Here is a 15,442-nt window from a genome sequence, read left to right as displayed (position 1 = left end):
CTGACTTGTCAACATGGTGGTTCACAACCTTCCCTAACTCCAGTTTCAGGGAATCGGATGCCCTTTTCTAACCTCTGCAAGCACCAGGCATATACATGGTACACATAGATATATGCAGGCAAAACATTCACACACATAAATCTGGAAATATTAAATAAAATGTATGGCATAAAGTATGGGCTTTATAAAACTGGAATCCAAAACACAGGGAGAGAAATCCCCACAGATATAAATTACAGGGTATGTATGTGTTATTTGTTATGGTTTGGGTTTTTGTGTGTTTTATGTCAATGTGTGGAATATATATGTGTGTATGTATGTGTGTATGTATATGCATGTACATGGGCATGTTTGCCTGTGTGCATGCATGTAGAGGCCAGAGATCAACAACTGAGTAGCCTTCAGTCTCTATCCATCTTGCTTTTTGAAACAAGGTCTCTCACTAAACTTGGCACTCACTGATTCAATGAGACTGCTCACCAGGAAGCCCGCAGGACTCTCCCGTCTCTCTCTCTCCCGTGTCTGTCGTGTCTCTCTCTGTCTCTTTCTCTGTCTCTGTCTGTCTCTCTGTCTCTCTGTCTCTGTCTCTGTCTCTCTCCCCCCCCCCAGCACTGGGGTTTCAGTTCAGACATAAACAACTAGGCTGGGTTTTTACACGGGTGCTGGGGATCCAAGCTCAGGTTCTCATACTCGCACAGGACATACTGAGCCATCGCCACAGCCCTGTTGGTTTTTGAAATCGGGTCTTACTATATAGTCCAGCTGATGTGGTGGTATTTGGTGTATAGCCCAGGCTGGCCTCAGACTCTCAGCAATCCTCCTGCTTCTGTCTCCCTAGTGGTGAGATTACAGGTGTGCACCACCACCTCCAGCTCAAAACAGCAGAAAATTCCCAAAGATATAAATTACAGTATACGATCTCTCCATTTAGTAAAGTCAAAGTCATACTGTCCTTGGAAAATGACTTGGATTTTTTTCCTTCTCATTTCAAATTTTCAAAACAGTTTCCCCCACTGTGCCCAAATGGGTAGTTCCCAGGATCTCAATAAGCAACTTGGTTCCTTATCGAAGGAGAGCGTATCTCTGGCATTCTGTCAGCCCTCATCCATTATCTTTTCTTCTGAATCTGGAAGGTTGGTAGCAGCCCAGGGCCAATTATAGCTGAGTGCACAAGGTGAAGTTTTACATACGTAGTCATCAATTACCGACTGCTGATGGAATAGACTGTCAAAACGCTTCCTCCAATAAAATGGAAGGTTGACAGATTTGCAGCCCGAAGACACTCGGCCTCTCAGCAAAAAACATAATCTACTTTGTCTTTTATCCTACCTGCTCTTTATGTGCTTTTCTGCCCTGTGGCTAAAAGCCTCCAGATACCTGTTTTTACCTTACTCATTTCTAATTTCATTTTTGGTTTCTTGCTTATTTTTTTTAAAAAACACAGTTCTTCTTGGGATCTTAGGATACTTTTCACTAAGGCAGACTCAACATGGTCTGGAAAGAAGTCGCAAGGTAGATGATATGTGCTAAAAGCAGGCTTACATGTGCTCCAACTTTCACTTGTACTTTCCTTTTATTTATGTGACATAGTAGAGAGTTTAATACCATGAATAAAACGGTCTGGCCTTTACCCTAGGCTTCTGGGAGGTAACTGCCCAGTCTCTGGAACGCTACACCGAACAGGAATATCTTGTTTACCTGAGGACTTGAACCACACTAAGATGATTTGGAGTCAGGGCTTTGAGCCAGCAAGAGCTTCATTGCCTACTAGAGAGGAGATGAGTCTTCAAGGAAGACAGTGGTGCACAACCTATGTTTGGAGCCCCAATAAAACTTTTGATAGAGAGGCTCACACACCAATGCAGGAAAATAATGTGTCTGGGATGCTTTGGTATTTCCCCAGACCCTATACCATGCACTTCTCTGGGCAGATTTTAATCTCTATCCTTTCCCTGTAGTAAACAAACTGGACCCTTCTAGAATTAGCACTGAGTCTGAGGTAGTTTGAGGATTCCCCTAAATTTGCAGCTAGGTGTCAGGGGGAGGGTGCTATCTTGTGAGGCTCCTTCCTCTAACTTTTCAGTTGGCCCTAATTCTTGCACATATACTCATAGAAAAACTGATTTAATGGGTAAAGAGGGTCTAATTTATGAGACATTTCCCACTGATAATCAGAAGAGTGTTTCTGGATATTTGTACACTGTGTGAAGATGTACTGCTGTGACTGGTGTAATAAAAAGCAGAATGGCCAATAGCTAGGCAGGAGAGGTCAGGTGGGACTTCCAGGCAGAGAGGGGAACTCAGGAGGTGAGAATCTAGGTGCATGAGAGATGTCAGAGAGCAAGTCAGACATACAAAATGGAAGTGAGGTAAAAAGCCCACATGGCAGAACACAGCTTAAGAGAATTAAGAGAAACAGGTTAATTTAAGTTAATGTAAGAGCTAGCTGGGAACAAGCTTACGCTAAAGGCCAAGCTTTTATAGTGAATAAGTCTCCATGCCATTATTGGGGAGCTGGTGGTCCCAAAGAAAGTCTGACCAAAAAGTCCAGCTACAGAAGAGCAAATGTGAGGAGAATCACACAAGAGGAAATGAGTTCACTGTGGCTGCACGTCGTTCTGTCCAAGGACGACTTTGCAGCCAGCACTGGAGCCAACTAGCACAGTGCCCAGAATGCAAGGAACTGCTAACCTGGCGCCTGGCGTGTGAGTCAGGGGACAGCGTCTAAGGTAACGAGCTACACGGCCTCCAGACCGTACCAGAAAGGAACTGGGAACTGCACCCACCACCAGTGCAGACTCCTGAGCTGCTCTTCCAGAAGAGTAAAACCAAAACAGCAACAGAAACCACTGGCCCAGGACACTGATGGGGTTGCTCTGAACTGACCCAGCAAACACCCAGACATGGCTCGGTGATAAGATCATGAAACTAGGATCAAAGTGATGAGTTTCTCTCAGACTTGGGAAGTCAGTACTGAAATTATTTCCGCTCTTCTCAGGTGGTTCTAATTCCAAGGGCCAAGGGCCATAACCAGAGCTGAGGTGTTGGTCAGGGACCTGGGATCCAGCTACCACTCAAAAACAGGACTCGGGGCTACAGAAATGGTTCTGTGGTTAAGGGTCCTTGCTGTTCTCTCAAAGAACCCTGGCTCAGTTCTCAATACCTACATGGGGCAGGGGAGAAGCTTGTAACCACCTATAATTCCAGGTCCAACAGCATTTGTTACCTCTGTTCTCCACAGACACCTGCACTTATGTACACACACCCACACAGAGACACATACATACACATAATTAAAAATAAAATTTTAAATGTATATATTTTAAAGCAGGAATCTGAACAGTGGGTTTAAACAGGCCATCTTTAAGGGCCCCAGCTTCTTTCTCCCTGGTCTTATACTCATACATGTTTTATATTGGTAGTAGCAATCCACCACAAAAGATTTCTCGATTTTCCTAGAGTTCATGTGGATACACAGGACTCCTCTATTCACACTGAGGACTTTAATCTCCAAATGCCTCCTAGAAATTTCTCCTGGAAGCCCTTCTCTTGTCAGGAAACCCAACATAGCTAATGATGGAATTGAACATTCCTTCCCAACATCCTTCACAAATCCCCCCTCTCCATGAGTAACACAATCTAGAAAACCACCCAGTCAGCTTGGAGTCCTTGAGTCTCACATCAAGCCCTATTCTTTCATTCTTTCAAAGACACTTTATCTTGTCCTCCATCTCCACTGCCCTCACTCCTGGTCCAGAACATCATGCCTTCAAACTGACAGGATTCAACCTTGAGCAGGTCTCCTGAACTACGGTAACAACAAGGGTTATGATGACAGGCCTGTGCTGAATGCTTGTTATGAAAGAGCTCATTTAAAGCCACCAATTCCAATGTGACAGTGTCCAATTGATAGATGAGAAGACTGAAGCCATCAAGGCTGATGAATTTGCCCCCACCCCAAAGACAGTAAGTGCCAAAGCCAAGAGACAAGAGACTCTGTGACCATCCAGCTATACTACCTCTCTCAAGAGGAGGGAGTTAGAGCAATGACCGAAACTTGGAGTTATCTCTGTAATGTAGGTGTTGAGGGCCATTTAAAGACTGGGGCTTCTAGACCAGGCTAATAGTCAGCAACATGGAAACTTACAGGGAGAGATGGAGGGGCAAAGACGGAGAGCATGGGTGATGCAAATGCTAATCTGGATCCAACGACCTCATTGATAGGACAAAGACGCTTATTTACTATAAGATGGATCTTGAAGGAGAAGCTATCACCACCACTTTACTAAACCAGCATAATTTCTAACGACACTCAAGTATTCATCCTTATACCCACAGGTAAATGTGGTCCTCACCCCTCATCAAGGAAACTTCTCTTTGCAACAGACAAAGGCCATCACAGAAAGCCACAACCCATTAAATGCACAGTTGTGAAGTCCAGTCCCAAACAATACAACTACAACACAACTCCTGTACCTAGGCTCAGGGATCATTGCAGAAGGGGGGGGGGGCGGGTAGAAAGAGTCTAAGAGCCAGAGGAACAGGAAGCTTGCTGTGAGATTGCATTGCCTAGAATCATCAGAGATGCTATATCCATAAAGTCTCGCCAAGACAGCTGCCTAAACATGACCTGCACGAGGACAACACCAACAGATATGATAACATGGAAGGGGAAAAGCTCACGAGGTCTTAACCTTAGACAAAGAACTACAGGCAACTAAGGAATGCTGAGAGCAGCAGGCAGAAGTAGTCTTCTCCAGGGAAGAGCACATCGATTGGTTACCCAGTACCAAAGGGTCAGCCCAGAAAACATATACATACAAGTAACATTACACAGAGCAGACTGCATTCATATACTTAGGAATACACACACACACACACACACACACACACACACACACACACACACACACACACACACACACACACACACCACCAACACCACCACCAACAACAAAGAAAAAGAGGCCATGATTTTAATGAAAGTAAAGACTGGGGATTTATGAGTGAGGCTGGAGGAAGAAAATGGAAGGGGAAAATGAAATTATACTATAATTTTTGTTATTGTTGTTGTTTTAAGACAGAGTTTCTCTTTGTAGCCCTGGCTGTCCTGGAACTCACTCTGTAGACCAGGCTGGCCTCGAACTCACAGAGATCCACTTGTCTCTGCCTCCCGAGTGCTGAGATTAAAGATGTGCACCACCACCACCACCTGGTCTTATACTATAATCTTTTTAAAAAAAATAAAGTTATTATTAACAAAGATGTGCATGACTGATAACTTCCTCTTAGTTCTGTCAAGTAACTGTATTGTAAGAAATTTTTAAAGACTTGCTGAAAAGGATTAAATTCTTTCTCACCAAATTTAATTGGAATAAATTTGTAGGAATTACCATAGGACAAAAGATGATGTTTCCTAGACCACCTCAACTCCACACATAATTCTGTAGCACAGAGTTCCACAGCATGTTCCACAGTGGAGAGAGAACTGTGTTCTGTATTAGTGCCAGCTACAACCACTAGAGGGAGCTCACGCCTCCCTCGCCATTGCCTACGGCCTGGCCGTTTAAGCTGCTTCACTGGCTTTTTTTCTCTTTGGATCATCTCTCTTCCCCACACACCCTCCAGCCTTCTGAAGAAATTATTTCGCCTTTCTTCTCGCCCGTATCTTTCCCAGAGAAGTGAAACACTGCAAACTGCAACAGGTCAGTAATCAAGAACGGGCTCAGAAGTAAGACCAAGAAGCCCTCGGCCAGCTTTTGGTGCTGAGGTTGCTCCGGCCTTCCCTAGGCCTAAAAACAGAGATGACCTCCCAGGGGGACTGGTATTACTACCTCTAAGGAGCTTGTGTTCGAACCCTAGTCTGGCCTCATTCCCAAGCATCTACCTCGGTACCCATTGTAAGCGGCTGCACAGGAAGTCAGGAGATGCAAGCATTACTCATTTGCATCCTACATAATTCCACCATGTCACAACTCCCGCCTCCCACTGTACCAAAGTTGCAAGCCCCGTTTCCTGTATACTCTGGTTCCAAGACTGTGCTATGCTTCCCAGTTCCCACAGAAAAGAAAACCCCATTTCCTGTAGCCATTTTCAAACATGGTCCTTGGGCCAGCTCCACAGTATGACCTCAGAACTTGTCAGAAATATCAAATCAAAGACCCCCACCTCAGACTTACAAACAGGCACCACAAGTCTCAAACTCCAGGCTGGGTCCATCTTGCCTGTCTACTTCTGATAACTGTGATGCAGAAAGAATGCCAGCCCTATAGAGTGTTTAGGCACAGAACCACCCCAAACTAAAGTAGGGATCACTAGGCTGTGCCTTCACCCAAAGCATACAACTACCTCTCAGTCGAGCTCTTAACCTACTAATTATCATCACAGAAGGGACAGAAGTCACGGACCGGGGTCCCGGTCCTGGGGACCCTGGAGAAGAAGGATGTGGCTAATGAATTCACAACCTCTCCCCAGCCCTGCAGAACCACAGGGATATCTGCCGTCCCTTCTGCCCACCTTCCCTCCCAGTCTCCAGGGCAGCACACCTGACTTGCTTTCATGCTTCGGAGATTCCTGAGGGCTCACAGGGCTGCTGCTTGGGGATTCCCTGTAGGAAGACGAGGCCCGAAGAGTCACTGTTCCTCTTCCAGTGCAGATTTTTGTAGGGTCCATGTCTGGAAAGAAAAGATCCAAAGGAGAGGTTAGAGCCAAGATTCCTGAGGGAGCTGCATGACAGTCCATTAGCAGATGGTTGCAGCAGGGGAATGATGAACCTGGGTACATCTACGACTACTCTCTAGCCTTCTATGACCAATGAAAATTAATCTGTGGCAGCATCATGAGATTAGGGAGAAGAGGCAAGGTGTGTGCTGAGTAAATGCATGAGTTACAATGTCAGCTGAAAACATTTCCCCATGGAAGCTGGCTCATTCCTTCTATGAAATGAAGTTCAAGTTGTTACGCAGATTTCTGGCCAGTTAGTAAGGCATGGCTCACGGGAGAGTTTGTGAAAGATCTCTCAAGCTCGCAGAGCTCCCTTCTCACAAAAGAGCCGTAGGCAATGAGGCACATCAGGGACGTCCTCAAGAGAACGGCTGCTGCTTGAGTCTCCCGCTGGTCAAGACCCCTGAACTCTGAGACAGAGGAGGCGCTGTTCACGGATGGCAGATCTCACACTCCGACATCATGAGAGAACACACAGCCAGGAAGGTGGCCAGACAGGCTCAGTCCCCACGGCAGCACAACAGTGTCCTCTGAAACTCTGCTTCATCTACACAGACTCCCAACCATCCACTTTCAGCAGCACCAGGGTCCATAACAGACCCTGGACATCCTTAAGAAGACTCTCAAAGCAGTCATCCATATTCAGGGCTATGTGTCCCCAGTCCCTCTGTGGATGTCTTAAACCACAGACAATACTCAGCCTACACAAACAATGTCTTTTCCTACATATAATTTAAAACTTTCGAGGAGTTGTCCATGTCTAGAAATTTTCATTTAATATTTTTGACTGTGGTTCACCATAACTAACTGACACTGTGTTAATAGAGAAGACTGCTCACTTTAACAGCCTGGTGCCCATCCTTCAGGAAAATCAGTGATGAGGCAGGAAACCAGCGCAGACCTCGAAATTTCATGGAGCACATGTGCCAAGTGTTTCCTTATGTGCAGCTAAGCTAAGCTCAACTCCAGTCACTCCCCACACCCCAAACCGCCCAGAGTCCAGCTTCTAAGATCAATCCACACTCACTTCCATACCCCATACCCCAAACTGCCCAGAGTCCAGCTTCTAAGATCAATCCACACTCACTTCCATACCCCATACCCCAAACTGCCCAGAGTCCAGCTTCTAAGCTCAATCCACACTCACTTCCCACACCCCAAACTGCCCAGAGTCCAGCTTCTAAACTCAATCCACACTCACTTCCCACACCTCCAAACTGCTCACAGTTCAACTTCTAAGCTCAACCCCACAATCACTTCCACATCCCCATACCCCCAACTGCTCCGAGTCCAGCTTCCTGATCTAAAATTATCACAATGAGGATGAGATGATGAAGCTCAGGGTGTGTCTTCAGGCAGGACTCAGTGTGCTGCCCATGTCTGTTCCTGGGCGAGGGTAGGGAGCGGCCAAGCCTCCTTCCTCCCTGCTCTCAATCCCTAACCCCAGCAGCCCTCTTCCACAGCAAGGAAAGCACAAGACCCACAGCACACCACAGACCTGTGGCAAGCTCACGGAGCACCTAACCCCATCAAGAGAGTAAGTGGCTGGTGTTATACAACTATTGGGAAAACCAGACCACGGTCACTTCAAAGGGGAGAGAGGCAAACTGGCAAATTCACAGCCCATCTCTACGGTCCTGGACACACAGGCAGATCTGCCCAACTTCTGAGCTCCACTTGTCCCTCTTTGTCTACAGGAAACTCTGAGTCAGAGCCTCAAATGAATGGCACACCCCCGCCTCTTGGAGAAGGAGGAGGCAGGAAGTAACTGTAGGTGAAGCTAGAGAGGGGTTGGAGTACTCTGGGGAATGGCCTGAGTATCACACAGGGAACTAGCATCTGACATCTACAGGAGCTACTTCTCATTCAGCGTGACTCACAAGTTCTCGGATAGGCCAGGTTAACTCTCCCAGAAACTTGTGTTTGCACAGAAGTCTTAGGACAGCCCCATCCCAGCTTCTGCACTAACCCTTCTAAAACACGGAGGACAAGGCTGCAGCCTCAGATTCTTCCCCTACTCCCTGGCTTACACACACACACACACACACACACACACACACACACACACACACACACACACACACAGGAGGAGAAAGGAAATAACTTAGGGGAAGGAAATGCCTTCCAAACATGCAAGGGTTAAGGCTCACAGCATGGTGTTAGAAGCAAAGAAGAGAAAAAACCATGCGATGGTCCGACAATAGAAACAGCCCCAAAGAGAGATACCTGGAGGGAGTACTAGCCCTGAAGGGCTTTTCACTGTCTTCACGGGAATTATTTTAACAGCAGAAACAGAACGAGCGTGTGAAGGGTCGGCAGTGGCTGAAAACACAAAAGGGTAAACGGTGCATCTAGAAAGAACATTTGGGAGACACTCAGGCAAGTCGAGGAACCGTGCAGAGACAATAGAAGGAAGTTGCCCACGCTCAAAGAACAATGCAAAGAGCAGTAGATGCAGCCATTAAAAATAGCCTGCTTTCTTTCTTTAGGGTTCTGGGCCAAGACGGCAGAAGCCTTTCTCCAACCATCACTCAAATAGAGTTGGTCGGTGTTAATCGGCACCTCCTGGCACACCAGGAGCTTGCCAAGGCTCTGGACAAAGAGACTTACAGAGACACAGATGGCCTGGCAAGCAGAGGAAGGGGACGCTATCAGAGTACAAGGTGTCCCCTGGCAACAGTGGGTCATCTGCTAGGCTTTGAGGACAGGGTCATGGCTGCAGGTGACCACAGCAACAAGAGGAACATTCTCGTAGATTGCCTGGTCCCTTCAGCCCTCACAGTTGCCTCTCCCAAATCATACCTTTTAGGATCCTGTGCCTGCTCTGACAGCCATTACCCTCTGACCTCGGGCAAATCAGAACCCCCATCTGTTGGGAAACAGATGGTCTTGCTCAAGCCCACCCTTTCCTGGAAAAGAGGCGTCAAGTGTCCAAGTGGATGATTATGGCTCTGGGCAGCAGCACAGTACACAGTGCTGGATGCTGAGACCCTGCTCCTTGCCTCTCTAGACCCCCAGCTCAATGGTAGGCCCATCCCCAAATCTCTGGTGAGGCCTCCTTCAGTCCTTCTCTTTAATGGCAGCAAAGAAAGAAAGATGTGCTATGAAAGAGACTCCAATGGACTCTGCCCAATGGGTAGGACTGCTTGGAAATAAGAGACTATTGACTCAGCATCACATGACTGGGACTGTCAAGGAGGCAGGAAGGAGGATGGGAGGCACCTTCAACCTGGACAGTGCCCCCTCCTGCCCGTCACGTTGCTGCTTTGGAAGGCATATGGCAGGCACGGAGTGTATGTCTGCAATAACTAAGTCAAAAGTGACAATTCCGCCCACATCTAGATAGAATGAACTTTCCCAGGAATCCTGTTAACTACCTTACAATCATTTGGGAGACTGTGATGGAGTAGGGGCAGATTTGGGGTGTCATTTTCAGAGGAAGAAGTAAGAGGCTAAGACAACCACTCAGTCACTCTGTTCTTAAGTGCAGAGAAGTTAAGTTATCTGGCTTGGTGACCTTAGCAAGCCACTCTGATGACCTTTAAACCTTTAAACCTGTCTCCTTGTTTCCTACCAAAGGTGAGTCTTGCTAAGGCAGAGGGAAACCATCACTACCCAAAAACAAAACAAAACAAAACAAACAAACAAACAAAAACTCTTAAAGTTCTCCTATAAACAGATTTATAGAGTGGAGCTGGTAGTCCCAAGATTTCAAAAGTCCCTGCCATGCTCCTGGTTTAAACACCCCCTTGCAGCCTTCCCACAGCCCCGTCCCTCCATATTCTCTAAGTACAAGACTGCCGAGGTAGGCCAAGACCCCAAGAACACAGCCCACATGAACCACACAGTGGAGGAGGGAGGCAAGCCAGGGAGGTGGGGAGCAAAACAGCACCGACCTCCTGTCTCCGGAGAGCTCGGCCTTATGCCACCAGACTCCTGCTCCCCATCTCTGCCCTCTGCCTTCTCTCTCCGAGGGAGTTCCTTTTGAGTGAACATCTTGCCTTCTCAAAGGGAGTATTTGGATGCATTTGATGAAAACTACAAAGGCTAAACATGGCAAACTCTGAAATTACACTTTGGGAAATGCTGCATCTTTTTTTTTTTTTTTTTTTTACTTCAATGCTCCACGCTGGGATTTTAGCCTTTCCTCATGGATACTGTAGAACACAGATAGATGAGTGTTCATGGAGTCACTGGAGCTCAGGATAGGATGCAGAAATAAACACTGCACTCAAACTCCCTTCTTCTGTAGATAAGAGAACTCGCACCTGCAGAGATGAAAGGGCCCCCTGCATGTCTGTTTTTCACAGGCAGAGCTGGAACTAAGTTTATCTAATTACTCCAACTTGCTTCCTGTCACCTCGTATTGCACAACACTGACGTCAGGTTGGGGTGAGAGTACCCTGGGAAAACAGGACCTCAAGATCTTCTTCGTTTCTTAAAGCAAAGAGGATTTATTAAGTAGAAGAGAAAAAATGAAAGTCCTCAGTAGCTAAGACAGAGCAACTGAGAGGGGCCCAGAAGTGGGCTGCCAAGCTCTCAGTCATCTTTTTTTTTTTTTTAAGATTTATTTATTTATTTAATATATGAGGTGCTCTATCTGTATGTACACCTTTCTGCCAGAAGAGGGCATCGGGTCTCACTAAAGGTGGTTGTGAGCCACCATGTGGTTGCTGGAACTCAGGACCTCTGGAAGAGCAGCCAGTGCTCTTGACCATTGAGCCATCTCTCCAGCCCCTCGCAAACGTCTTCTTACCACACCACTCGTTCACACTTCTATTGCCTATTTGGAAGAATTCCTAAAGTAAAACTACGAGGACTGAGAAGGCAGCTTGGTGGGAAAGTGCTTGTCCACATGTACAAAGCTCTTTCTTGACTGAATCCGCCAGCACGGGTGTGTGTGTGTGTGTGTGTGTGTGTGTGTGTGTGTGTGTGTGTGTGCGCTAAAAATTTGAGAGGATATACATAAAACTAAAGACACTAAAATAATTCCTTTCATAGGACTGTGGATGTGTTCCTATTCATGACAAGTGAAGGTAGCACGCCATATATAAGTAATTCCAGGCCAATGAGTGCCATATGTGCCAGGCATGACACTTACCTGGCACTATCTATCTAATCTGTCATCCCAGCATCCTTGTGAGCACATCATCTCACAGTTGGAAAAAGACAGCTTCAGACCCATAAAGAGTAGGGCCACAGCTCAGGTCTCATGGGAACTAGGCCTCCTAAGAAAAGGCCAATAACATCTTCCCCAGAAAGGTGGGAATGGCCCCTGCCCAGCGTGTCCTGCATCTTCTAGAAATGCTTTCTGATACCAAGCCAGGCTTCTCTTCAATAGCCTTACCTTTGTCTTGCCCATGGCTGCCAGGTACCAAGCCATTCACAACAGTTTTAGAGCTTCCAACATCACATTCTGAAAGAAAGATGAACAGAAGGTTTGTGACCATGCCTGCTCAACAATCAGAGTACCACGTGGTATGGGGTGGGGATAAAGCTGAGGCATTCTGCTCCAACAGAACGGCTCTGTCCACACACATCCGATCAGCTTCCTCAGACCTGAGACAAGTCCTCTAGGGTGCATGGGAGAGAGTTCTAAACACCTTAAGGCCTGAACCAGACAGGATGCAAAAGCTATCTGGGGATAGGAAGTGTATTGTGGGGGATTGTGTGTATGATAGTGTGCTATTGCTTCCCTGGAGTGGCTTCCTTGACATTTAAAAAGTGTCTAAATGGCACTCCAAGTTCTACTTGTCAAAGACAAGCTGTCGTTCCTATAAAGCGCCTTTACATTGCCCCTCTTTACCAGTCTAGAATCTTGTGTGACTGTCCCAGAGATGGCCATGGTGTCTCCTGGTGTCCTAACCACTCCTTCCATCCTCCTTTCCTACTGAAGCCTCATCTACATGCTACAGTCCAGTGCTTCCTGCCTGGTCTCAACTCTGAGTACATGAGAGATTTTCATCCGTAGACCTTGGCTACAAAGCCCTCAGCCCTCACCTTGACCACCACACCTCAGTGTCACTTCAGATTTTCCTGAGCTCTGCTCGGCAGCAGACAACACTGAGTCCCTCCTGTCTAGTAGGTTCTCCATCTATCACTTTGGGGAACTTGGAGACAGTCCAGGGAAGAACAGAGGGTAGAAAGACCATGCCACACCAGGGTATGTGGCCAGTGTGCTTGAAAGAACCCAAACAGCAAAATGCCAATAAAGCTACAAGCATCATCATAACTATGGTTCTTTAAACATGTTCTGCCAGGATTGCTAGTCCATGTTGAGTACCCACGATTACTATTTTGCTGTCTCCTTAGGTCCAGTCCTTGGAAGCTGGAGTTAGGAACTGCAATTCTATTGATAAGATAATTGAGTCTCAACAGGCCAAGCCTACCAACAATCACTAAGCTGAGATTGAACTGTCCCACTTACAACCCATCTTCTTCCCCAACTAAGACAAGCATTTTTGTTTCCTGACTTGTTATGTATTTCCTCAAACCCTGGGCCTACAACCCACTTCACACCCTACTAGCAAACCTGGCTAAAACGAAGTCACAACGAGGCTTTTAATAACCAGCCTACCCAAGGGTTGAGCATCTGATAAACACTTGTCACCGGACAGCCAGGCTGCTGCCTCTACAGCACCTGAGCAGGCCCTCCCCAAAGTGGCCAGGACTGCCCAGGATGCATGCAGCTGTGGCTCACAACAACCTTCAGACAGAGGCTCGCTCTCTTGGACGTTAAATCTCTCTCGGACCCTCATTTCAAGAATGGGTGGAAGGGCCGGGCGGTGATGGCGCACGCCTTTAATCCCAGCACTCGGGAGGCAGAGCCAGGCGGATCTCTGTGAGTTCGAGGCCAGCCTGGGCTAACAAGTGAGTTCCAGGAAAGGCGCAAAGCTACACAGAGAAACCCTGTCTCGAAAAACCAAAAAAAAAAAAAAAAGAATGGGTGGAAGAAGAGGAATTTTAAGAAAAGGAAACACAAGCTCCAGCATCCCATTGCATGCTCTTTTACTGTCCTGTCCCCATGCACCTGACCGAGTCCCCTTGATCACGTCCTTCTGACTCTTGGCCTTGCCTTGAGCCCACTTAGTGGGGAGGCTGCCTGTGAGCTACCACCAGGCCCACATTCCTCCCTTCCCCCTTTCCTTTTTTAATTAACCATAACAACCAAACTGGAATAAGCATTTGGTATTTAGTAATGAACAATCAAATAAAGCTCAGCTTTTGCAGCAATTACGCCGCTGTACAGCAGCCCATGTCTGCCTCCACTCCACACGAGTTGGCAACCCCACGCAGGTGACTAATTCCTTGAAGCTCAGTTTCCCCATCTGTATCTCAGAGGCAGCAAGCCAGGCCCAGCCTTGAGGGTGGAGGGAGATGCTTTCCAGGAGAATGAAACAAGCCACTGCAAGGACAGTGATTCCCTCAGAGAGCGGCAGCCCACGAGCAACTGAAATAACAATACATTGTTTTACTGCCGTTCTTTCCACTAAAGATGCAACCAATATTTTCCACGTAGCGACTCTCCTCCCACCAATCACTTTCAATAGCAAGTAAACACACAGTGTACTGCTTCTCACACCCCACCTTCATGGGAGTATTTTTGTTTCCTTGGAATTAATATAGAAATTCCCAAGACAGGATTACTAGGTCAAAAGGCCTAGGATTTCAGGCCCCTGAGCAAAGTTCCCTTCCAGCACCTGTCTGAGAGATTCAGGGGAGGAAGGGCATCCTGGTGCACCTTGGGCATTGGTACACCCTCATCTGGCCTCTTCCTGACTTTAAAACTGTCAGGAGTAGCAACACTGGCTTAGAAGAGCAAGAAACTTCAGGCTGCAGAGCAAAGCTTTTGTTTGTTTGTTTTTAAAAGGAAACGGGAAAAAGGGCCCAGCCTGTTATAAATGACAACAAAAGCCAAAAGCAGGACTGGGGACATGGCGCACCTGTCAAAACCACTGCTAACATGTGTGAGTGAGCACTTGGGTTCCACCTCCAGCACCACATAATGTGAACTGGTGTCACACACATCTAACTTCCGCACTCAGGAGACAGTGGCAGGATGATTAGGAGTTCCAGGTCATCCTTGCCTACATGGAGCATGCAAGGCCATCGGGGCTCTCTGACACTGTGTCACAAAAGAACTAACCGAAAGGCACACCGACAATAGAAACTGAGTCAGTAAGCAGCACCCGTGTCTACTTTGGCACAGAAAAAAAAATCAAAGGGGCCCAAGGCAAACCAGAGACCTCACTTTGCAAGAAGGAATTCTGGGCTAGGAACAGCAAGACACCACTAGCGTAGGCATGGTGCTCAATACGTTAAGAGCTTCGCTCCACTCGGTCTAAGAAAAATGCCAATGGAGCAGTGCTATTACCATGTCCACTTCACAGAGGGAACGCAAAGGCAAATTCAGCACAGACTCGAGCTGCACAAGAAGTGTATGAGGAAGGGTGCAGCCCTGAGCTGCTCCACCCCCAGGCCCTCGCAGGCCTCACCACACACAGTCCCACACAGCTCAGGACTTGGCTAAATGAGCATTGTATGTAAAGAAATGGAAAAGGCCTTTTAATCTGTAGGGGCCTCCGAAAATACCCTCACCATGGTGCAGGATTAGAAGGACCCTGAATGAGATACTCACGTGGTCCCGTGCCTCCCATCCCCACCTGCAGGTGCAGGAGGCCAAGGTGGCACTAATTCCAGGAAGGAAACATCTCCAGGC

At 47.2% G+C, this 15,442-nt stretch overlaps 1 protein-coding gene across 1 annotated transcript in view; it reads right to left on the bottom strand.

The window, feature by feature from the left end:
• The window catches only part of Sorbs1 (sorbin and SH3 domain containing 1), a 258,428-nt gene that overhangs the window by 123,777 nt on the left and 119,209 nt on the right, over positions 1-15,442 (bottom strand). The window contains exons 4-6 of the mRNA XM_052761714.1: positions 12,071-12,139; positions 8,950-9,045; positions 6,546-6,674 (exon numbers count right to left, since the gene is read on the bottom strand). Coding sequence (XP_052617674.1) covers positions 6,546-6,674; positions 8,950-9,045; positions 12,071-12,139 — 294 coding nt within the window. The remainder of the gene's footprint in view (positions 1-6,545; positions 6,675-8,949; positions 9,046-12,070; positions 12,140-15,442) is intronic.

Source organism: Peromyscus californicus, unplaced genomic scaffold (genome assembly GCF_007827085.1).
Source record: "Peromyscus californicus insignis strain IS unplaced genomic scaffold, ASM782708v3 Scaffold_4__1_contigs__length_199733344, whole genome shotgun sequence".
Lineage (NCBI taxonomy): Eukaryota > Metazoa > Chordata > Mammalia > Rodentia > Cricetidae > Peromyscus > Peromyscus californicus.
This window is presented reverse-complemented; position numbering and strand designations above follow the sequence as displayed.